The sequence below is a fragment of the Somniosus microcephalus genome, chromosome 13 (assembly GCF_052327205.1).
Source record: "Somniosus microcephalus isolate GS21.2 chromosome 13, FLI_Smic_1.0, whole genome shotgun sequence".
Taxonomy (NCBI): Eukaryota; Metazoa; Chordata; class Chondrichthyes; order Squaliformes; family Somniosidae; genus Somniosus; species Somniosus microcephalus.
Genome location: NC_140999.1, coordinates 81,238,809 through 81,261,070, shown reverse-complemented (window position 1 = coordinate 81,261,070; position 22,262 = coordinate 81,238,809). Strand labels below are relative to the sequence as shown.

Sequence of the window (22,262 nt, the reverse complement as noted above, 5' to 3'; positions counted from 1 at the left end):
GGGGGGAGAGAGCGCGCGCGACGGGGGGGAGAGAGCGCGCGCGACGGGGGGGAGAGAGCGCGCGCGACGGGGGGGAGAGAGCGCGCGCGACGGGGGGGAGAGAGCGCGCGCGACGGGGGGGAGAGAGCGCGCGCGACGGGGGGGGAGAGAGCGCGCGCGACGGGGGGGAGAGAGCGCGCGCGACGGGGGGAGAGAGCGCGCGCGACGGGGGGGAGAGAGCGCGCGCGACGGGGGGAGAGAGCGCGCGCGACGGGGGGGAGAGAGCGCGCGCGACGGGGGGGAGAGAGCGCGCGCGACGGGGGGGAGAGAGCGCGCGCGACGGGGGGGAGAGAGCGCGCGCGACGGGGGGGAGAGAGCGCGCGCGACGGGGGGGAGAGAGCGCGCGCGACGGGGGAGAGAGCCGCGACGGGGAGAGAGCGCGCGCGACGGGGGGGAAGAGAGCGCGCGCGACGGGGGGGAGAGAGCGCGCGCGACGGGGGGGGAGAGAGCGCGCGCGACGGGGGGAGAGAGCGCGCGCGACGGGGGGGGAGAGAGCGCGCGCGACGGGGGGGGAGAGAGCGCGCGCGACGGGGGGGAGAGAGCGCGCGCGACGGGGGGGAGAGAGCGCGCGCGACGGGGGGGAGAGAGCGCGCGCGACGGGGGGGAGAGAGCGCGCGCGACGGGGGGGAGAGAGCGCGCGCGACGGGGGGGAGAGAGCGCGCGCGACGGGGGGGGAGAGAGCGCGCGCGACTGGGGGGGGAAGAGAGCCCTGGGAGAGCGCGCCCGACTGGGGGGGGAAGAGAGCGCGCGCGACTGGGGGGGGAAGAGAGCGCGCGCGACTGGGGGGGGAAGAGAGCGCGCGCGACTGGGGGGGGAAGAGAGCGCGCGCGACTGGGGGGGGAAGAGAGCGCGCGCGACTGGGGGGGGAAGAGAGCGCGCGCGACGGGGGGGAGAGAGCGCGCGCGACGGGGGGGAGAGAGCGCGCGCGACGGGGGGAAGAGAGCGCGCGCGACTGGGGGGGGAAGAGAGCGCGCGCGACTGGGGGGGGAAGAGAGCGCGCGCGACGGGGGGAGAGAGCGCGCGCGACGGGGGGGAGAGAGCGCGCGCGACTGGGGGGGGGAAGAGAGCGCGCGCGACTGGGGGGGGAAGAGAGCGCGCGCGACTGGGGGGGGGGAAGAGAGCGCGCGCGACTGGAGGGGGGGGGGGAAGAGAGCGCGCGCGACTGGGGGGGGGGGAAGAGAGCGCGCGCGACTGGGGGGGGGGGGGAAGAGAGCGCGCGCGACTGGGGGGGGGGGAAGAGAGCGCGCGCGACTGGGGGGGGGGGGGGGGGGAAGAGAGCGCGCGCGACTGGGGGGGGGAGAGAGCTGACCATGGCACCATGGTACAGGAGGCTAGTCAAGTGGGGGGAGTGAAAGGGAATGTAGTTGTGGTAGGGGACAGTGTAGTCAGGGGCAGAGATACTGTCATAAATCTCATCATCGAGAAATTACCTATGAAATAACACTGGATGGCCAGCTGGTGGCGCCGTTCAAGGAGTATAAATACTCGGGCGTTGCCCCAGCTTTCCAGGGACATTTTTTAAAGACAAGGAGCTAGTGGATACAACTAGACTTCCATGTTCTGAAATAAGTTGATTAAAGCCTTGCTTTATGCTCAAACCAAGTGCGTAGTGAGTTTTTTTACGTGAAATAGTGTTCCCTGCAACTGCAACCGAGAGTTCCGAAGGTTGTGTTGCCTGCCCAGTGCCTGGGTTAAAGACATCTCCATGGGGCCAAAGGAGAACTTAGAGTGGGAGGGGGAGGATCCAGTTGTTGTGGTCCACGTAGGAACCAATGACATAGGTAGAACCAGGAATGAGGTTCTGCTGAGGGAGTTTGAGGAGCTAGGATCCAAATTAAAAAGCAGAACCTCAAAGGTAATAATCTCTGGATTGTTACCTGAGCCACGTGCAAATTGGCATAGGGACAAACAGATTAGAAGTTAAATGCGGGGCTCAAAGAGTGGTGTAGGAGGAAGGGGTTTCAGTTCATGGGGCACTGGCACCAGTACTGGAGAAAGAGGGAGCTGTTCCATTGGGACAAGCTCCACTTAAACTGGGCTGGGACCAGTGTCCTGGCGAACTGAATAACTAGGGCAGTAGACAGGGCTTTAAACTAATGATGAAGGGGGGGTGGGAGGATTCAGGAAAGAGTAAATTTAAAAGCAATGAGAGTAATGTCAAGACTCTAGAGCAGAGTAGTTTTTTTGGTACAAATAAGCAGTGTGGGTCAGAGAGTAACAAAGGCAATAAGGCATCAGTGACATCAGGGAAAAATAGAAATAAGTCAAAGCTAAAGGCTAGAAATTAATAGGTTTGATCTAATAGCCATTATGGAGATGTGGCTACAATGTGGCCAAGGTTGGGAACTAAATATTCCAGGATACTTAACTTTTAGAAGAGATAGGCAAAATGGAAAAGGAGGAGGGGTAGCCCTGATAATAAAGGATGGGATAAAGAAAGTAGAGAAAGGATCTTAGCTCCAAAAATCAAGAAGTAGAAGCAGTTTGTGTGGAGCTAAGAAACAGCAAGGAGCAAAAAACATTGGTGGGAGTTGTTTACAGGCCCCCAAACAGTAGTTGTAATGTAGGGCAGAGTATAAATCAGGAAATTAGAGGGGCATGTAACAAGGGTAATACAGTAATCATGGGATACTTCAATCTACATCTCGACTGGGCAAACCAAATTTGCAGTAATAGTGTGGGACAAATTCATGGAAGGTATGCAAGGTAATTTTCCAGATCAGTATGTTGAGGAACCAACTAGGGAACAGGCTATTTTAGATCTAGTATTGTGCAACGAGAAAGGGGTAATTATTAACCTTGTAGTAAAGGGGCCTTTAGGGAAGAGTGATCATAATATAATAGAATTTTATATTGAGTTCGAAAGTAATTTAGTTAAATCTGAAACGAAGGTTATAAATCTAAATAAAGCAAACTACGTAGGTATGAGGGGCAAGTTGGCCAAGGTAGATTGGGAAACTACATTAAAAGGTATGACAGTAGAGAAGCAATGGAATTTGAATCATCTTATACAATAAAGCATGGTAGATTTAGCGACAATTGAATATGCCTCATTTAGCCAGTTAAAGGGAGTATTTGTAAGAATCCATGCCCAGCTGATCATTTTATAAATGACAGCATTCAGAATTGATGGAGTGTATTTTAAATAGTCCAACATATATATTCTTTGGAATAATTTCCCCATCCTTATCCATTTAACTGCAGGTGTAACTGCAGGTGTAATATCATTGTGCTTTAAACCTAACACATATATTCTGGAAGCTGTGGATTACTAAGAAGTAAAACGAAGCAGAGGATAGATACCACATCATCTCCCCGCTGAGGACAAGCTTATAGCCACAGTTTTAATAAAACCACTGCTGAATTAATGCATTGTGCCATTTTCGGTGTAGTAAATGTCTTCAGTTCAACAGACCCATCTTTCAGTTTGAATTAATACATAATTTACAACAAATATACATTCTTTTAAGGCACAAAAACCCCACAGGAAAAGTGGTCCAACCGTGGCTAACAAGAGAAGTTAAAGACAGGGCTTTAAACTAATGAGGCGTATAATGTTGCCAAAAAGAGTAGCAAACCTGAGGATTGGGAGGATTTTAGAATTCAGCAAAGGAGGACCAAGAAATTGATAAAGGGAAAATAGAATGAGAGTAAACTAGTGAGAGACATAAAAACAGACTGTAAAAGCTTCTATAGGTATGTAAAAAGGTAAAAATTAACGAAAGTAAATGTGGGTCCCTTACAGGTTGCGACAGCAGAAATTATAATGGGGAATAAGGAAATGGCAGTGAAATTAAACAAATAGTTTGTGTCTATCTTAACAGAAGATGCAGCAAAAAACTTCCCGGAAATAGTGGAGAACCAAGGTTCCAGCAAGAATGAGGAACTGAAAGAAATTACTATTAGTAATAAAAATAGTACTGGAGAAATTAATGGGACTGAGAGCCGATAAATCCCCTGGACCTGATGGCCTACATCATAGGGTTTTGAAAGAGGTGGCTATAGAGAAAGCGGAAGCATTGGTTGTCATTTTCCAAAATTCCATAGATTCCAGAACAGTTCCCGCGGATTGGAAGGTAGCAAATGTAACCCCAGGAAAGAGAGAGAAAACAGGGTACTACAGACCAGTTAGCCTGACATCAGTAGCAGGGAAAATGCTAGAATCTATTATTAAGGACGTGGTAACAGGGCACTTAAAAAAAAAATAATAGGATTGGTCAAAGTCAACACGGACTTATGAAATGGAAATCGTGTTTGATGAATCTGTTAAGAGTTTTTTGAGGTTGTAACTAGCAGAATAGATAAAGGGGAACCAGTGGATGTGGTGTATTTGGATTTTCAGAAGGTATTCGATAAGGTGCCACACAAGAGGTTATTATACAAAATTAGGGCTCATGGGATTGGGGGCAATATATCAGCATGGATGGATTGAGGGTTGGTTAATGGACAGAAAACAGAGAGTAGGAATAAATGGGTCATTTTCGGATTGGCAGACTGTGACTAGTGCTTGGGCCTCAGCTATTCACAATCTACATCAATGATTTGGATGAGGGGACCAAATGTAATATATCCAAGTTTTCTGATGATACAAAGCTGGGTGGGAATGTAAGTTGTGAGGAGGATGCAAAGAGGCTTCAAGGGGATATAGACAGGCTAAGTGAGTGGGCAAGAACATGGCAAATGGAATATAATATGGAGAAATGTGAAGTTATCCACTTTGGTAGGAAAAATAGAAAAGCAGAGTATTTTTTAAATGGTGAGAGATTGGGAAATGTTGATGTTCAGAGGGACCTGGGTGTCCTTGTACATGAATCACTGAAAGTTAACATGCAGGTACAGCAAGCAATTAGGAAAGCAAATGGTATGTTGGCCTTTATTCCAAGAGGATTTGAGTATAAGAGTAAAGACGTCTTACTGCAATTATATAGGGCCCTGGTGAGACACCTGGAGTATTGTGTACATTTTTGGTCTCCTCACCTAAGGAAGGATATACTTGCCACAGAGGGAGTGCAACAAAGGTTCACCAGAATGATTCCTGGGATATGCGGGGGGGGGGGGGGGGGGGGGGGAGAGATTGTCCGACGAGGACAGATCGAGTAGACTAGGTCTATATTTTCTAGAGTTTAGAAGAATGAGAGGTGATCTCATTGAAACATATAAAATTCTTACAGGGCTCGACAGGGTAGATGCAGGGAGGATGTTCCCCTGGCTGGAAAGTCTAGAACCAGGGGTCACAGTCTCCGAATAAGGAATCAGCCATTTAGGACTGAGATGAGGAGAAATTTCTTCACTCAGCGGGTGGTGAATCTTTGGAATTCTCTACCCCAGAGGGTGGTGGAGGCTCAGTCGTTGAGTATATTCAAGACAGAGATCGATAGATTTTTGGAAATTCAGGGAATCAAGGGATATGGGGATAGTGCAGGAAAGTGGAGATGAGGTAGAAGATCAGCCATAATCTTATTGAATGGCGGAGCAGGTTCGAGGGGCCAAATGGCCGACTCCTGCTCCTATTTCTTATGTTCTTATGTTTACTATGTTAAAGGCGCTATATAAATGCAAGGTGTTGTTGTATCATTGCTTGCTGATATGGATACTCAGACTCGCTGCTCCACACATCAAGCCCAGGCAGCAAGACTCACTGCACCAGAGTCCTGCCCATCTCTCCCCACCCACAATCAGCTGTCTGCTCTGGGTTACACACGCTCACGCTTCTGGACCGCTAGCTCAGTAGAAGGGAAGCACATTAGCAGACACATGAAGAGACTCACCAGTTTCTTGTCCATTTTTGTTTTTATGTCTCTGGCGAGAGTGAAAAATGCCTGAAAAGGTAAACATCGGAAACATTAACTCTCCATCCAGAAACAGAAAGCAAGTCAAGGAGAGTGCAACATGACAGCTAATGCTACAACAGCCCGCCGCCAGGCAAATCCTTCCCACCGCTACTGCATTTTCATGCAAGTTGCCCCACTGTGGCCATCTCAAGGTACTGTGTAGCTCCCTGCCCACTCCACATGCACAAATTCACTGGCACCACTCCCCCTGCTGTCTGACTTCTGCTCCGCTACCCTTGCCTTACCGCCACCATTCAGGATGCCTACCCTTCTCCCTGGCCACTCCCAGTGTTTCACTCGACCCCCCTCCACGCTCTCGTCAGTTGTCTGCCTTGTCAACACCCCTGCAGATCCAGAGTCCTTCTGCCCCAACATGGCTGGTGCCGACTGCAGCATCTGCCCCAGGCTTTGTGAGTAACCATGCCAATCGCCTCAATCACACCTCCTAGCACATTTCGGCCCCTGCGCCTCCTGGGCATCAGCTGTCAACATTTCCCACTCTCTCTCTGCTGCTCCTCTTACCCCTCTGCCCTCCTCCAGCCTCCCACTGACCTGCTTGCTGAAATATTGTCCCTATTATCCTCGCTTACATCTGAATTCACCTTTACCCACTTTTGATTCTCACCTCCTGTCCTCACAACCTTAATCTCCACATGAACACCCTCAACCAATCCCATCTTTCAACGTCATCATTATGTGACGCCTTGTTGATGTGAGATCTTGAGCAAAGACACGTCTGTATCCAGTCACCACCTTGTCTCAATGCCCATTTCATTATCGGCCCCTAATCCTTCTATTCTCACTCGCTACCCGGAACCTCCCCTCTTACACCAACACCTTCTTCAACTCCCCTTCCTCTGGCCCACCACCCACCCTGGCATCACTGCCTCCAATGAGCCTTTCAACAATTCTTGACTCTGCTTTCAATACCACCCCCGCCACACCTCATCCCTCATGGACTCTTCTCGCCACCCACCAGATACAACGGTCAACTCTTGTCACTTGCAATCAGAGGGCTGCGGGTAATGACCAGACCTGGCTTCACCGTCTGAAGTAGTATTGTGACCAAATCCCCACAAACCACAGGAGAACCTCAAATCGTCTCCTCCACCAAAAACAAGCTCTTTTGACCTCCCTCCCCTGACCTCTTCATCCTCACCTCTAATGCCAGGTGTGAGGAACTCCGCTTTCTTCACCTCCAAAATCAGAGTTTTCCCCTTCCCACCTGCGCCCTACAACACTTGTCAGTGCCATACAAATCTCCAGTCCTTTTCATTAATTTCCTCCACAAAACCCACCACCCCCTCCCAAGGTTCCGATGGGAACGCTGGCACCTGCGCTGGTACAATAGGCCAAATGGGCTCTTTCAATGATCTTCACCCCCATTCCAGTAAAGCGATCACGAGTCATTCTGACGGAGCACTTGGTCACAGCCAGACCAGAAACTCTTCATTTAAAATTAAAATTGGAAGCCAACTATTCAATGTCAGCCCTCGGGACCGGCAGAACCACCCTGCCCTCTCCCGATATACCACAAATACCTCTCAAGGGGCGGGAAGGGAAGAGGAAGGATCTCAGCAATGAACCTCAGTTAATGCTATTTCAGCACTTTGCACTTTACTGTCTCTGGAGCACAGTGAACACCAGATACTGATTCGGGGAGAGAACCGATCGGCTTCGTCAGCAGCTCAGGGGCGATGTGCCTTGCTGTGCGGTGTGCTGGCTGAGTTCCCAAACTGGGCTGGCCACAAGTCATCTCCACAGTGGGACAAAGGGCAATGGCTGGTGATGGGACTGGGGCCTGAAGGTCAGGCAACACAAACCAGGTGTCGGATCATTGAGCTTTCGGAAAGCAACAAGTGCTGGGCCGCCGGAGCTCATGGCTTTCAGCAACGACGCAGAGTCAACATTTTCATTAGAAGCAGAATATAACGAACACACTGGACGATCGATACTTACATTCTCCACATTTATATTTGCTTTCGCGCTGGTCTCCATGAATTTGATCCCATAGTCACTGGCTAACTGAAAGAGAAAAAAAACTACTGACCCAACAGGATGTGACAATGAATTGGGGAACAGGGCGAGGGGGGGAAAACAGACCTGCTTTTATGTAGCCTCAGGCCTAAAACTCTTAGCAGCCAATGAAGTGCTTGTTGAGCATGGTCGCTGTTGTCACGGTAATTACTGATGATGCAGTCAGTCAGCTCACCTTGTACTCTAACATTGGTTCTGAAATGGTTCCGGGGTTTTTGTCTGCACTGCATGAGGGGGATCAGCATATTTGTGAAGTAAAACTTCCCGATATCACTCCTAAATTTACCGTCTGCTATTTTGAAACTGTGGCCCCTACACAGTCTACTTTTAATACTCTTGATTTACCTTTCCTAAACCATCAACACTCTCATATCCCTCTAGAAGGTTCGCAGGGTAGGGCCAGGGGGTGCCGGGTGGGAGAGGGGCAGGGGAGCCCCCCCCCCAATTTCCCTGGCTCCTGTCGGGGGTGGGGGGGGGGGGGGGGGGCGGTGGTGCGCATTGGCATAGGCACGATTGGCCAGCTGGCCTCCTTCTGTGCTGAGATCTTAAACTTAGTCACAAAATCTTGTAACTTGAATCAAAATTGGAAAGTACAGTATTCCCTCAACACAAGCTCGAGGGGCTGGGGAGAGGAAGAGGAGGGGTGTCTAATGTTACCCAATTGTTAACATTCAGCTCCTCTCACACCATTTCCTGGGATACAGGGAATGCCTTATTTCCTGATAAGAATTGCCAAAGCCCCCAGTGACAATTTGGAAAAGTGGTAGTGAAACAACAAAAGCAGGTTCCTGCACCATGGTCACACTTCTGGATAGAGGGGAAAAAGTTACCTTTAAATGCTGTGGTTTTAAAGAAAAGTGCATTCACACAAATGGAAAAACAAGGCATGGAGACGATAGGTGCTTCAAACATTAATGAGCTCAACTTCAATGTTTTACATTGGATATATGGCACAGAAACAGGTCATTCGGCCCAACCAGTCCATGCCGGCGTTTATGCTCCATTCGAGCCTCCTCCAGTCTTTCCTCATCTAACTCTATTCCCTTCTCCCTCATATGGTTATCCAGCCTCCCCTTAAATGCATCTGTGCTATTTGCCTCAACTACTCCCTGTGGTAGCGAGTTCCACATTCTCACCGCTCTCTGGGTAAAGAAGTGCCTTCTGAATTCCCTAATGTTGTTTCCCCATAGAAAATTAATATTAAACAATCGGTTAGCTTGTCTCAGCAATCGATACCCATCGTGTCAGGAAGTCTCTGGTCCTTTCTGGATCTGAACAAAGGGAGATTAAATAAAAAAAGAGAAACAGACACAGGCAGTCAGGTCCAGCAAAGCCTGCAAAGTCAGTCAAGTTATGGCCCACAAGGACAATGGCAGGAGGGTAGTTCAGAATTATTTTAAGTCAAGCAAGACAACCCACTGATCACAGAATCACAGAAACCCCACAGTGTAGATAGAGGCCATTTCGGCCCATCGAGCCTGCACCGACACATATCCCACCCGATCCCCGTAACCCCTACACCAACACATAACCCACCCTATCCTTGTAACCCCACGTATTTAATCCCCCTAACACTAAGGGTCAATTTATCATAGCCAATCAACCTAACCCGCACATCTTTGGACTGTGGGAGGAAACCGGAGCACCCGGAGAAAACCCACGCAAACACGGGGAGAATGTGCAAACTCCACACAGACAGCCGCCCAAGGCCGGATTCGAACCCGGGTCTCTGGCGCTGTGAGGCAACAGTGCTAACCACTATGCCACCGTGCTGATGTAGGCATGTGTAGCATGTTCATTACTTTTGTATTAAATAGACATGTTGCACTGATTGAATTAACAACAACCTGTATTTATATAGCGCCTTTAACGTAGTAAAACATCCCAAGGCGCTTCACAGGCGTATTAAAAGACAAAAAATGACACTGAGCCACATAAGGAGAAATTAGGGCAGGTGACCAAATGCTTGGTCAAAGAGGTAGGTTTTAAGGAGAGTCTTAAAGGAGGAAAGAGAGGTAGCGATGCGGAGAGGATTAGGGAGGGAATTCCAGAGACTAGAGCCTTGTAACAGAAGGCACTGCCACCAATGGTTGAGCGATTATAATCAGGGATGCTCAAGAGGGCAGAATTGGAGGAGCGCAGATATCTCGGAGGGTTGTGGGGTTGGAGGACATTACAGAGATAGGGAGGGGCGAGGCCATGGAGAGATTTGAAAACAAGGATGATAATTTTGAAATCGAGGCATTGCTTAACTGGGAGCCAATGTAGGTCAGCGAGCATAGGGGTGATGGGTGAACAGGACTTGGTGCGAGTTAGGATACGGGCAGCCGAGTTTTGGATGAACTCAAGCTTACAGAGGGTAGAATGTGGGAGGCCGGCCAGGAGTGCGCTGGAATTGTCAAGTCTAGAGGTAACAAAGGCATGGATGAGGGTTTCAGCAGCGGATGAGCTGAGGCAATGGCGGAGACGATTGACGTTATGGAGGTGGAAATAGGCGGTCTTAGTTATGCTGCGGATATGCGGTCGGAAGCTCATTTCCGGGTCAAATATGACACCAACGTTGCGAACAGTGTGGTTCAGCCTCAGACAGATAGGGAGAGGGATGGAGTCAGTGGCTAAGGAACAGAGTTTGTGGCGGGGACCGAAAACAATGGCTTCGGTCTTCCCAATATTTAATTGGAGAAAATTTCTGCTCATCGGACAAGCAGTCTGACAATTTAGAGACCGTGGAGGGGTTGAGATGTAGGATTCGCAAAAATCCATGAAATACAGTATACGGGTAGGGCCCCTGAAGTGGCCACATTGTGAGAACACAGAATGGAGTTGGCAGTTCTCATGGCCCAGTTCAAAAGGACACACACACACAGAGTACCTAACAGCAGTCTGAGTCATCATCGATTAGAAGAATACAGAACCTTACTGTTTTTGATATTGTAATGTGGTTACAGCAGTAAACAAAACTATTAGCACCTGGAGGTGCGCTAATCGCTGGCAGAGCGGTAACCGATCTCAGAAACCGCTGAGCACACACAAACGGAGGGACACTAAATGGATTCCCATTATGGCAAAGCGGTAACCGATCTCAGAAACTGCTGAGCACACACAAACGAAGGGACACTAATCGGATTCCCATTTGTTCGATTTGCGAGCAGTTAAAATTAATGTGCTTGCTTTTGTTAAAGCAACCGTGACAAAGGAAAACGGTTGATTTGGCGCCAAGATTAGGGCCAGAAAAGAGTATAACCGTTCAGGTAAATCGTCAGCAAGTCAGTCTAAGATTCGACCAGAGTAAGGAAGACTCCTCCGGAGACGGTTCACACCGTGAAGTCCAAGTCCAGTTACCATCAGGAGTTCGAGGACCGTGCGGAACAGAAAACGGCTCGAGGATTTCGGGGGACTTCCAAAGTTTGTACAGGAGAGCGAGTCCAGGAGCCGGTCCCATAAGGAAGGTCGGAGGTCCCGGACGACACCAAGTAACAGGGTCCAGGAGCCGGTCCCATAAGGAAGATCGGAAATTCCAGACGTAACAAGAAGTACCAAGGTCCAGAAGGGTTTTGAAATTCTGGTGAGCATAAAGGCCCAACTCTACCTAACTGACATAATTGAGGTATATTCAGTTAACGGGAGGGTTTGTAACGTTAAGGGTATTTGTAAGTCAGGAGTGTGACTTATCCCTCGACGTGTCCGTGCGCTTCCCTCACCCCCGCTTTTAGCTTATCGCTATTTTAGAACTGTTTATATGCTTTAAAGTTATTTTTCTCAGTGTATAATTTAGTCCTCTGTGAGAAATGTTATTTTTTCGTCTGCATTTATTCTTGCCATTTTTCTCTGTGTACATTCTCTTTCAAAAATAAAGATCGTTTTGATTTAAAACTCAATCTGTCTCATCTGACCATTTGTCTTCCGAGTCACGAGTTGGGCCAACACACAAAGGTTGTCTGGCAATAAGCCCAGTGTCTAGAACCGTGCGAAAATCAAAACCGATTTAGCACACCATAAGCTCGTTAAAACGACCCCTTACAGAGAGAAGTGGTAATGAGGTAGAGCTGGGTGTCGTCAGCGTACACGTGGAAACTGATGATGTCGCCAAGGGGCAACATGTAGATGAGAAATAGGAGGGGGCCAAGGATAGATCCTTGGGGGACACCAGAGGTAACAATGCGGGAGCAGGAAGAGAAGCCGTCGCAGGTGATTCTCTGGCTACGATTAGATAGATAAGAATGGAATCAGTGAACCTGGTCATAATTGTTGCTCTACATGCTGTGAAATAAAGCAACTTAACGATTTGCTTCTGGTCTTGTCTTACTTCAGTCCGTCTTCAAAGGGTATGGAGAGGGACGTGGAGATATTATGCAAAAGACACTCCGCTCATGGGAGTGATAAGCACCCTGTGCCTGAGAGAATATCTAAAGCAAAAGCCTAAGCTTCTCACAACCAGTCAGTTGTAGTTAGAGTTCTGGGGTTCGTACCTTCTCTCCACGTTCTTTGCTGACTTGTCTTTTCTCATTTACGTCACACTTGTTCCCAAGGATCATTTTCTCTACATCTGCTGAGGCATGCTGAGATAGAAGATAGAGAAAAGCAACTATAGCGAAAAGGTCACAGCTGAAATCAGTATACATCCCGCCATCCCTCACCCCCATTATTCAACATCCACAACCCCCACCTACCCAAAGGTACGAGCCACATGACTCATCACCCCAGTCTCTGTGCTCAAATCCTCTTATCTACCACACAAGGTAACATTGACAAAAACACTGGGACCAAGTTTAAATAAAGATATGCCACAGTGAGAGTTTCAATGAGCTTCAATGGGCCAAATTATTTATACTTGAGGATCTTGATGAATCTTTCATCTCCAAGAACCCAATTCTGAGGGTGTAATCCTGAGTGAGCAGAACATTGTGAAAATGGGCATAAAACCCAGCCATAATCCTCACGCTAACCCCTCCAAGCTTCTCCCCAGGAGCACTGTTTAACAAAAATCCGTCAAAAGCCCTTTCATGCCCAAAATGTTAAACTGCTGCTCAAACTCCTCATTGGGGCCTCCCCTTCCCTGTAAGTGAGGAGGATTTTACATCAGTCAACACTGACATGTTTCAAGGATGATATTTGGACCCTTCTTGTAGAGGGGGGGGGGGGGGGGGGTGGCTGCGATACAGATTCAATCACTTGCATGTACTCCCACTAAAAATGACATAATTTTGTCCAAAACCCTTGGTCAGCCTGCTCCATTTACTTGATCAGATTACTGTTGCAGGTCTGTACAGTGTCAGGAAACACGACAACCAATTTGCAGACAGCAAGGTCCCACAAACATCGGTGGGGGGGGGGGGGGGCGGGGGTGGTTGAAGCCGTGACCTTCTCAGAGGAGAGAGTGCACCCACAGAGCCCAGGCTGACAGAGCAGGGTTGCATGTCTTGTTGGAAAGCCCAATAGGTTTCTAAAACATACCTCCTCGATATTCCGGATCCAGTTCTTGATGTTATCAAAGGACTTCTCATTAGTGATGTCATACACCAACATGATTCCCTGCCAGAGAGACCAGCAGAAGTGTTAAATTAGTCAGGAAAGTATTATTTACTGAGATCTAAACACACTCGCACTCACCCACCCCCCAGCTTAACTAATCGACCATTCAGGTTTGAAAATTAACCCTGTGGTGACTCTAGACTTTGAACAGTATCCCGCTCTCACTCTAGCTGTACAAACGGCACGCAGCAACTCCCCCATCGCCTGGACGACTTCATTCACCACAGCACCTGCTAATGAGGGTTAATAATGTATCAAATAACAACAGAAAATGCTGGAAATACTTGGAGAGAGAAAGAGTTAACATTTCAGGTCTGGGACCCTTCCCTGAAACGTTAACTCGGTTTCTCTCTCCACGGATGCTGCCTGGCCTGCTGAGTATTTCCAGCATTTTCTGTTGTTATTTCAGATTTCCAGCGTCCGCATTATTTTGCTGTTGTATTAATAATGTATGAAGCTGATGTGACATTGACAGCTTACCATGGCCCCTCGGTAGTATGCAGTGGTGATTGTCCGAAAGCGCTCCTGCCCAGCTGTGTCCCTAGGAGATTGGAACAGATTTAGTTACACTCAGTGATCTTACGTCAGTCTTTCTGTTAACTGTTTTGTGACATCATATTTATTTCACGATTCTTTCTCTTGTGCAAACACATCTCCGATGCTCGTAAAACAACTATCGTCCCATGTGATTAACAAGCACTTCACTGATTAAACTGCTGCACAGTCCCTTTACTCGCACACAGTCACACAAGGGGATTGTGCCTCCTCACTCTCAAGAATTGGATTTAACCAAGACTGCTGGGATGGAGATCAGCCCTCGGCTTTCTCTTTTCTAGAGAAAAGAGCCTCAACATAGAAAAGACTTGCATTTCTATAGCACCTTTCACGACCTCAAGACGTCCCAAAGTGCCTGTCAAGCACAGTTCCCACTGGCATTACTTTGAGTCAACCAGTGGGGGTAAAACAGAAAGCAATAGAGTTGTCACCTGTGGCTCAGTTGGTAGCACTCTCATGTCTGACTCAGAAGGTTGTGGTGCAAGTCCCACTCCAGAGACCTGAGTACAAAAATCTAGGCTGACACTCCCAGTGCAGTACTGAGGGAGGTGCTGTCTTTCGGATGAGACGTTAAACCAAGGCCCAGTCTGTTCTCGAAGGTGGACATAAAAAAGATTCCCTGGCCTTATTTCGAAGAAGAGTAGGGGAGTTATCCCTGGTGTCCTGGCCAATATATAACCCTCAATCAACATCACGAAAACAGATTATCTGGTCATTGTCACATTGCTGTTTGCGGGAGCTTGCTGTGCGCAAATCGGCTGCCACGTTTCCTATATTACAACAGTGACTACACTTCAAAAATAGTACTTCATTGGCTGTAAAGCGCTTTGGGACGTCTTGAGGTCGTGAAAGGTGCTATAGAAATGCAAGTCTTTCTTTTCTACGTTCACAGAATCACAGAAACCCCACAGTGCAGATAGAGGCCATTTCGGCCCATCGAGCCTGCACCGACACATATCCCACCCGATCCCCGTAACCCCTACACCAACACATATCCCACCCTATCCCCGTAACCCCACGTATTTAATCCCCCTAACACTAAGGGTCAATTTATCATAGCCAATCATCCTAACCCGCACATCTTTGGACTGTGGGAGGAAACCGGAGCACCCGGAGGAAACCCACGCAAACACGGGGAGAATGTGCAAACTCCACACAGTCACCCGAGGCCGGATTCGAACCCGGGTCCCTGGCGCTGTGAGGCAACAGTGCTAACCACTATGCCACCGTGCTGCCCTTGAGGCTCTTTTCTCTAGAAAAGGGAAAGCCGAGGGCTGATCTTCAAAATTATGAAGGGGTTTGATAGGGTAGACGTAGAGAAGATGTTTCCACTTGTTGGGGGGGGGGGGGGGCGAGTAGACCAGAACTAGGAGCCATAAATAAAAGATATTCACTAATAAATCCAAAACGGAATTCAGGAGAAACTTCTTTACTCAGCCCAGCCTCAGGGACCCTCAAATATGTGCTTCCAGCTACTTGTCCAGTTAGGACCACCCTACCAGTTCAGGCACTGGCTTACAGGGCTACCTGGAGTAGAGTGGAAGAATTTCAGCCCCCAGGGACAGGCTCACCATTAGTGAGCCAAGCTGGCTGGACAAATGTTAAGTGCGGTAAAGTAGTCAACATGAAGTCAGCCACGAAGGGTTAACTTGGCTCCAATGCTGCTCACTGTACCACTCTGATGGTCAGTTTTGGGAGATGCAGTTCTGGACCAAACCAGCAAGATTGGACACCCGAACCAGCAAGTACACAGATACTGTGCTCTGAACAAACGGTCCCAGTCTCACTCCACTTCCTCCCTTTCTACATCTGCTCACAACCCACGCTATTTCCTCAGCACATGGAGACTGGCTGCCAGGCTTCTAACCACACTACTCCAGAACTAGCCACAGGTTTTTAGCTGCATCATCAGCTGAGGACATAAAGCAGCGGATGCGAGACCACAGCCAGGCACAACAACTGGCCATTTCACTGAGTTAAGGTAAAAAAAGACTTCCACCCTGCTCACAGCCTCGAGGCTGGTCTGACCAAGTGACAGGCGGCAATCTCCTCATAGAATCACACAGCACAGGAGGCCGCCATTTGGCTCATCGTGCCTGCTCTTTGAAAGAACTATCCAGCTAGTCCCACTCTTCTGCTCTTTTCCAACTGCCCTGCAAATTTCTCCTTTTCAAGTATTTATCCAATTCCCTTTTGAAGTTACTGTTGAATCTGCTTCCACCGCCCTTTCAGGCAGCGCATTCCAGATCACAACAACTCACTGCGTGGTACTGCCCTTATCTTCCTGTCCAATTGTAGCCAAAGCATCTCTAGCAATGACTTCTCTTGCTGCCTCTGGCGCGCCCCAGGACGGCTCATTTCCACATGACCCACTGCTACCTCAGCCCTTCCATCACCAAAACCCTGATCTACATCTATTGCCCTCTTCAGCCTCGATCACTCCAATGTCTCCCTTCTTCACAAACTGCAACTGGCCCAAACTGCAGCCTCCATATCCAGCACGAGGCCCTATTTGCCCACCATGCCCATTCTCAGCAATGTACACTGGCTCCCAGTCCCCCAAAACATTTTCCATTTAAAGTTTTCATCCTCTTGTTGCTCCATGACCCTGCCCTACCCTATCTGTGGCCCCGCCTCCAGCCTATCCCCACCCCTACTGTCCTCTGACTCTGGTCTTTTGGGCATCCTTTTCTCCTTCGCCTACAGCCTGCTCGGCCCCAATCTCTCAAACTCCCTCCTTAAACCCTGCCACCTCACCCCTTCTCTCCACATAAAGAAAGACTTGCATTTATACAGCACCTTTCACAACCTCAGAACAACCCAAAGCACTTTACAGGCAATGAAATACTTTTGAAGTGCAGTTACTGTTGTAATAAAGGAAACAGATAAAATCTCTCTCTAAACCCATCTTGTAGACCAAGGATTGGTGACCCCTCCTATCCTCTCCCTCCGTGACACAGCGCCATTCCTGTATCTATTTCTAATATGTTTCCTTTCCCCACCCCGTGAAACATATTGGGACATTTTCTACATTAAAAGGGGATTACAATGCATGCTGTTTTGAAAGAGCTTGCAGTGGCATGATGGGCCAAATGACCACTTCGTGTGTGTAATACCAACAATTCGATGTTCTATTCCACAGAGCTAGTACCGTCAGAAGCACCAAAAATTCACCATTTTAAAACATTCCTTCGGTAAACCCACTTCCCAGATCCTGACCGACCAACTAGCGAACACACGTACGTTTTCAAATTATCTTTGCGCAGTGATGTCACTAACAAGAGTCAGAGGTTTCAATGTCTCCATTAGAAAGGACCCTGACTTCAAGACAGATGCCGGCAGCACACAGCAGGGAGAGCAGCCTCACAATCCTCACCATATCTGCAGCTTGATTTTCTTTCCCTCCAACTCAATCGTTCGGATTTTAAAATCAATACCTGAAAACAAGGGAAAGCAAGAAGTTAAGAGGGTTTTGGATTAAAGGATACTTGTTGCAGTATCACCAGAACACAACCTCCTATCCAAACCTTCCCATGACAGTCTAAATATGCATTCATGAATTTAAGTATGAATTATTATTTCTTCCCCCTTCAGGTTCCATATGCCTGGTGTGAGGCATTGTGCAACAGCCTGCTCTTAACCAAACTGTTAATAAAAGTAATGAAAACATAAAATAAATAATGAGCAGACAACACGAGGAACTTATTGAGCCTGAAGCCATGAGCCTCCCGCACAATCCCTTCCAGAGTATCACCATCTCCTTTCTTTATTATTCTATAAACTGCAACAATTCTCAATAGAGTCTTTAACCAGGCTGCCCACAGAGCATCTCTCAAAGACAATATTGCTGAACCGACCCAGCTCTCTCTCAACAAATGGAAAATGTGCAAATGGCAGGAACCAGACCTACAGATACCCAATAAAGCTCACCCTGATACTAAACACACCGAATGACTACCATATGCATTAAAAAAGGCACTTCATGACACCACTGCCCATCTGATAATGGCCAGTGTGGTGTGTGTGGTCGCAAGGCAGATGGATCAGGAAGGTCTAAGCTTTGATCCTTTATTTCTGGCTTGGGGTGCTGCAAATGGCCTCAACACACAAACTAGGAAAATCCGCAAAATTAAAACATTTTAAGTAGGGTAAATCAAAAAAAACTTTTAAAATCATAGTCGGAGTCCAAATAATTTGCAGGGTAATCAGTTTGTTTAAAATGCACAATGTTTGGCCACACACTAATTATTTTATATCAGCAGTCAAGACAGTAGCTGCCTTCTGCCAGGTGAAACCGTGCTGTAACGTCACAGCTAAGAGCTCCCAACAGCCCCGGCCCCGGTCAGCGCCTCTCGGGCGGGAGCGTTATTGACCTCAGTAAGGCGGGGATTGAACAGGGAAAGGACTCGGTGCCCAGGGCCCAGCTTCACTTAAGGCCCCCGCGGTCACACAGACTGGGGCTGAAGCCAAACACACACTGACCGCTGCCAGGCCGAGGCGCCCCGGGAAAGATCGCCAACGGCTCCCGGGGCGGGACAGGGCGGCTAGTGCAGTAGCGGGAGGAACTCGGCCCTCACCCCGACCCGGGCCTCCGCTCCCCGGAACCAGGCTCAGAGCCCGGGCCCCTGGGCCTACCAATGGTGGAGATGAAGGTGGTGTTGAAGGCATCCTCGGAGAAGCGGAAAAGGACGCAGGTCTTGCCAACGCCGCTGTCGCCGATCAGCAGGAGCTTGAACAGATAGTCGTAGGTCTTCGCCATGGCCGTCGCCCGCCAGCACGGCAGGAAGCACCGCCTTCCGGACCCTCATTGGCCCGTGCCGGCCCCCCCGCCCATTGGTCAGCCTTACTCGTCACGCCCCCCCGCTCGCAGCCGACTGGATGAACGCGACTGTCAATCAGCGGCGTCACAAGCGGGCGCGCTCCCTTTCGCATTGAACCGTTTCCGCCGGGAACCGTACGGCGGCGCACCGACTCCCGGCTCTCGCATCGACGGCCGCGGCGACTGAAGTCCTCCGCCGCTCCCAGCTGGCTTCCCGAGCGCTGGCGGTGAATGGGAGCGGCGTCCGGCTGGGAGGACTGGGTTCGTTCCTCCGAGAGTGCGGCTGCGGCGCCTCTTGCCTCCCGTTTGCGCCTCCTTGTGCTAGTCAGCGATTCCGGAAGTGAGGTCACAGTAAGGTGAGAGTCGGCCTGTTTGTGTGAAGCGAAGTGCCCGGGTGGAGGGAGCGATTACTTCAGGCCGAGGCTTGGGCCTGCACCCGCTATGCCCGCTCACCCCGTCTCGGTGCTAGTGAGGCCCTGTAGACCAGCCCGGCCCGCCAGAGGGGTCAGTGTGGACTCCTCCCTACCCCCCTTCTCTCTTGCCCCCCCCCTTCTCTCTTGCCCCCCCCCTTCTCTCTTGCCCCCCCCCCTTCTCTCTTGCCCCCCCCCCTTCTCTCTTGCCCCCCCCCCTTCTCTCTTGCCCCCCCCCCTTCTCTCTTGCCCCCCCCCCCTTCTCTCTTGCCCCCCCCCCCTTCTCTCTTGCCCCCCCCCCCTTCTCTCTTGCCCCCCCCCCCTTCTCTCTTGCCCCCCCCCCCCTTCTCTCTTGCCCCCCCCCCCTTCTCTCTTGCCCCCCCCCCCTTCTCTCTTGCCCCCCCCCCCCTTCTCTCTTGCCCCCCCCCCCCTTCTCTCTTGCCCCCCCCCCTTCTCTCTTGCCCCCCCCCTTCTCTCTTGCCCCCCCCCCTTCTCTCTTGCCCCCCCCCCTTCTCTCTTGCCCCCCCCCCCTTCTCTCTTGCCCCCCCCTTCTCTCTTGCCCCCCCCTTCTCTCTTGCCCCCCCCCTTCTCTCTTGCCCCCCCCCTCTTCTCTCTTGCCCCCCCCTCTTCTCTCTTGCCCCCCCCTCTTCTCTCTTGCCCCCCCCTCTTCTCTCTTGCCCCCCCCCCTCTTCTCTCTTGCCCCCCCCCTCTTCTCTCTTGCCCCCCCCCTCTTCTCTCTTGCCCCCCCCCTCTTCTCTCTTGCCCCCCCCCTCTTCTCTCTTGCCCCCCCCCTCTTCTCTCTTGCCCCCCCCCTCTTCTCTCTTGCCCCCCCCCCTTCTCTCTTGCCCCCCCCCCTTCTCTCTTGCCCCCCCCTTCTCTCTTGCCCCCCCTTCTCTCTTGCCCCCCCCCCTTCTCTCTTGCCCCCCCCCCTTCTCTCTTGCCCCCCCCCCTTCTCTCTTGCCCCCCCCCCTTCTCTCTTGCCCCCCCCCCCTTCTCTCTTGCCCCCCCCCCTTCTCTCTTGCCCCCCCCCCTTCTCTCTTGCCCCCCCCCCCCTTCTCTCTTGCCCCCCCCCCCCTTCTCTCTTGCCCCCCCCCCCTTCTCTCTTGCCCCCCCCCCTTCTCTCTTGCCCCCCCCCCCTTCTCTCTTGCCCCCCCCCCTTCTCTCTTGCCCCCCCCCCCTTCTCTCTTGCCCCCCCCCCCCTTCTCTCTTGCCCCCCCCCCCCCTTCTCTCTTGCCCCCCCCCCCCCCTTCTCTCTTGCCCCCCCCCCCCTTCTCTCTTGCCCCCCCCCCCCTTCTCTCTTGCCCCCCCCCCCCCTTCTCTCTTGCCCCCCCCCCCCTTCTCTCTTGCCCCCCCCCCCCTTCTCTCTTGCCCCCCCCCCCTTCTCTCTTGCCCCCCCCCCCCCTTCTCTCTTGCCCCCCCCCCCCCTTCTCTCTTGCCCCCCCCCCTTCTCTCTTGCCCCCCCCCCCCTTCTCTCTTGCCCCCCCCCCCCTTCTCTCTTGCCCCCCCCCCCTTCTCTCTTGCCCCCCCCCCCCTTCTCTCTTGCCCCCCCCCCCCTTCTCTCTTGCCCCCCCCCCCCCCCTTCTCTCTTGCCCCCCCCCCCCTTCTCTCTTGCCCCCCCCCCCCTTCTCTCTTGCCCCCCCCCCCTTCTCTCTTGCCCCCCCCCCCTTCTCTCTTGCCCCCCCCCCCCCCTTCTCTCTTGCCCCCCCCCCCCCTTCTCTCTTGCCCCCCCCCCCCTTCTCTCTTGCCCCCCCCCCCCCTTCTCTCTTGCCCCCCCCCCCCTTCTCTCTTGCCCCCCCCCCCCTTCTCTCTTGCCCCCCCCCCCCTTCTCTCTTGCCCCCCCCCCCTTCTCTCTTGCCCCCCCCCCCCCCTTCTCTCTTGCCCCCCCCCCCCTTCTCTCTTGCCCCCCCCCCCCCCTTCTCTCTTGCCCCCCCCCCCCCTTCTCTCTTGCCCCCCCCCCCCCCTTCTCTCTTGCCCCCCCCCCCCTTCTCTCTTGCCCCCCCCCCCTTCTCTCTTGCCCCCCCCCCCCCCTTCTCTCTTGCCCCCCCCTTCTCTCTTGCCCCCCCCCCTTCTCTCTTGCCCCCCCCCCCCTTCTCTCTTGCCCCCCCCCCCCCCTTCTCTCTTGCCCCCCCCCCTTCTCTCTTGCCCCCCCTTCTCTCTTGCCCCCCCTTCTCTCTTGCCCCCCCCTTCTCTCTTGCCCCCCCCTTCTCTCTTGCCCCCCCCCTTCTCTCTTGCCCCCCCCCTTCTCTCTTGCCCCCCCCCTTCTCTCTTGCCCCCCCCTTCTCTCTTGCCCCCCCCTTCTCTCTTGCCCCCCCCCTTCTCTCTTGCCCCCCCTTCTCTCTTGCCCCCCCCCTTCTCTCTTGCCCCCCCCCTTCTCTCTTGCCCCCCCCCTTCTCTCTTGCCCCCCCCCTTCTCTCTTGCCCCCCCCCCTTCTCTCTTGCCCCCCCCCTTCTCTCTTGCCCCCCCCCTTCTCTCTTGCCCCCCCCCTTCTCTCTTGCCCCCCCCCCTTCTCTCTTGCCCCCCCCCTTCTCTCTTGCCCCCCCCCTTCTCTCTTGCCCCCCCCCCTTCTCTCTTGCCCCCCCCCCTTCTCTCTTGCCCCCCCCCCCTTCTCTCTTGCCCCCCCCCCTTCTCTCTTGCCCCCCCCCTTCTCTCTTGCCCCCCCCCTTCTCTCTTGCCCCCCCCTTCTCTCTTGCCCCCCCCCTTCTCTCTTGCCCCCCCCCTTCTCTCTTGCCCCCCCCCCTTCTCTCTTGCCCCCCCCCTTCTCTCTTGCCCCCCCCCTTCTCTCTTGCCCCCCCCCCTTCTCTCTTGCCCCCCCCCCCTTCTCTCTTGCCCCCCCCCCCCTTCTCTCTTGCCCCCCCCCCCTTCTCTCTTGCCCCCCCCCCCTTCTCTCTTGCCCCCCCCCCTTCTCTCTTGCCCCCCCCCCCTTCTCTCTTGCCCCCCCCCCTTCTCTCTTGCCCCCCCCCCTTCTCTCTTGCCCCCCCCCTTCTCTCTTGCCCCCCCCCCTTCTCTCTTGCCCCCCCCCCTTCTCTCTCTCTTTTCCTC

General features: G+C 52.2%; 2 protein-coding genes across 8 annotated transcripts in view; one reads left to right on the top strand and one right to left on the bottom strand.

Moving 5' to 3' along the window:
- LOC147108445 (ras-related protein Rab-8A) overlaps positions 1 to 18,852 on the bottom strand; it is a 27,070-nt gene extending 8,218 nt beyond the window's left edge. Inside the window, exons 1-7 of the mRNA XM_086005089.1 lie at positions 18,630 to 18,852; positions 17,371 to 17,431; positions 13,920 to 13,980; positions 13,362 to 13,439; positions 12,377 to 12,466; positions 7,830 to 7,895; positions 5,808 to 5,858 (exon numbers count right to left, since the gene is read on the bottom strand). Of these exons, the coding sequence (XP_085861215.1) occupies positions 5,808 to 5,858; positions 7,830 to 7,895; positions 12,377 to 12,466; positions 13,362 to 13,439; positions 13,920 to 13,980; positions 17,371 to 17,431; positions 18,630 to 18,753 (531 nt within the window). The 5' untranslated portion in view covers positions 18,754 to 18,852. The remainder of the gene's footprint in view (positions 1 to 5,807; positions 5,859 to 7,829; positions 7,896 to 12,376; positions 12,467 to 13,361; positions 13,440 to 13,919; positions 13,981 to 17,370; positions 17,432 to 18,629) is intronic.
- A 90-nt stretch (positions 18,853 to 18,942) lies between these two features.
- The window catches only part of LOC147108444 (uncharacterized), a 100,111-nt gene continuing 96,791 nt past the window's right edge, over positions 18,943 to 22,262 (top strand). For 6 of the 7 annotated variants that reach the window (XR_015080597.1, XM_086005086.1, XM_086005084.1 and 3 more), the window contains exon 1: positions 19,177 to 19,317. Coding sequence is in view for 5 of the 7 variants with exons in the window: in XM_086005086.1 (XP_085861212.1) it covers positions 19,255 to 19,317 (63 nt within the window). In the remaining 2 variants the exon portion in view is untranslated. The other variant, XM_086005087.1, reaches the window with a different exon arrangement.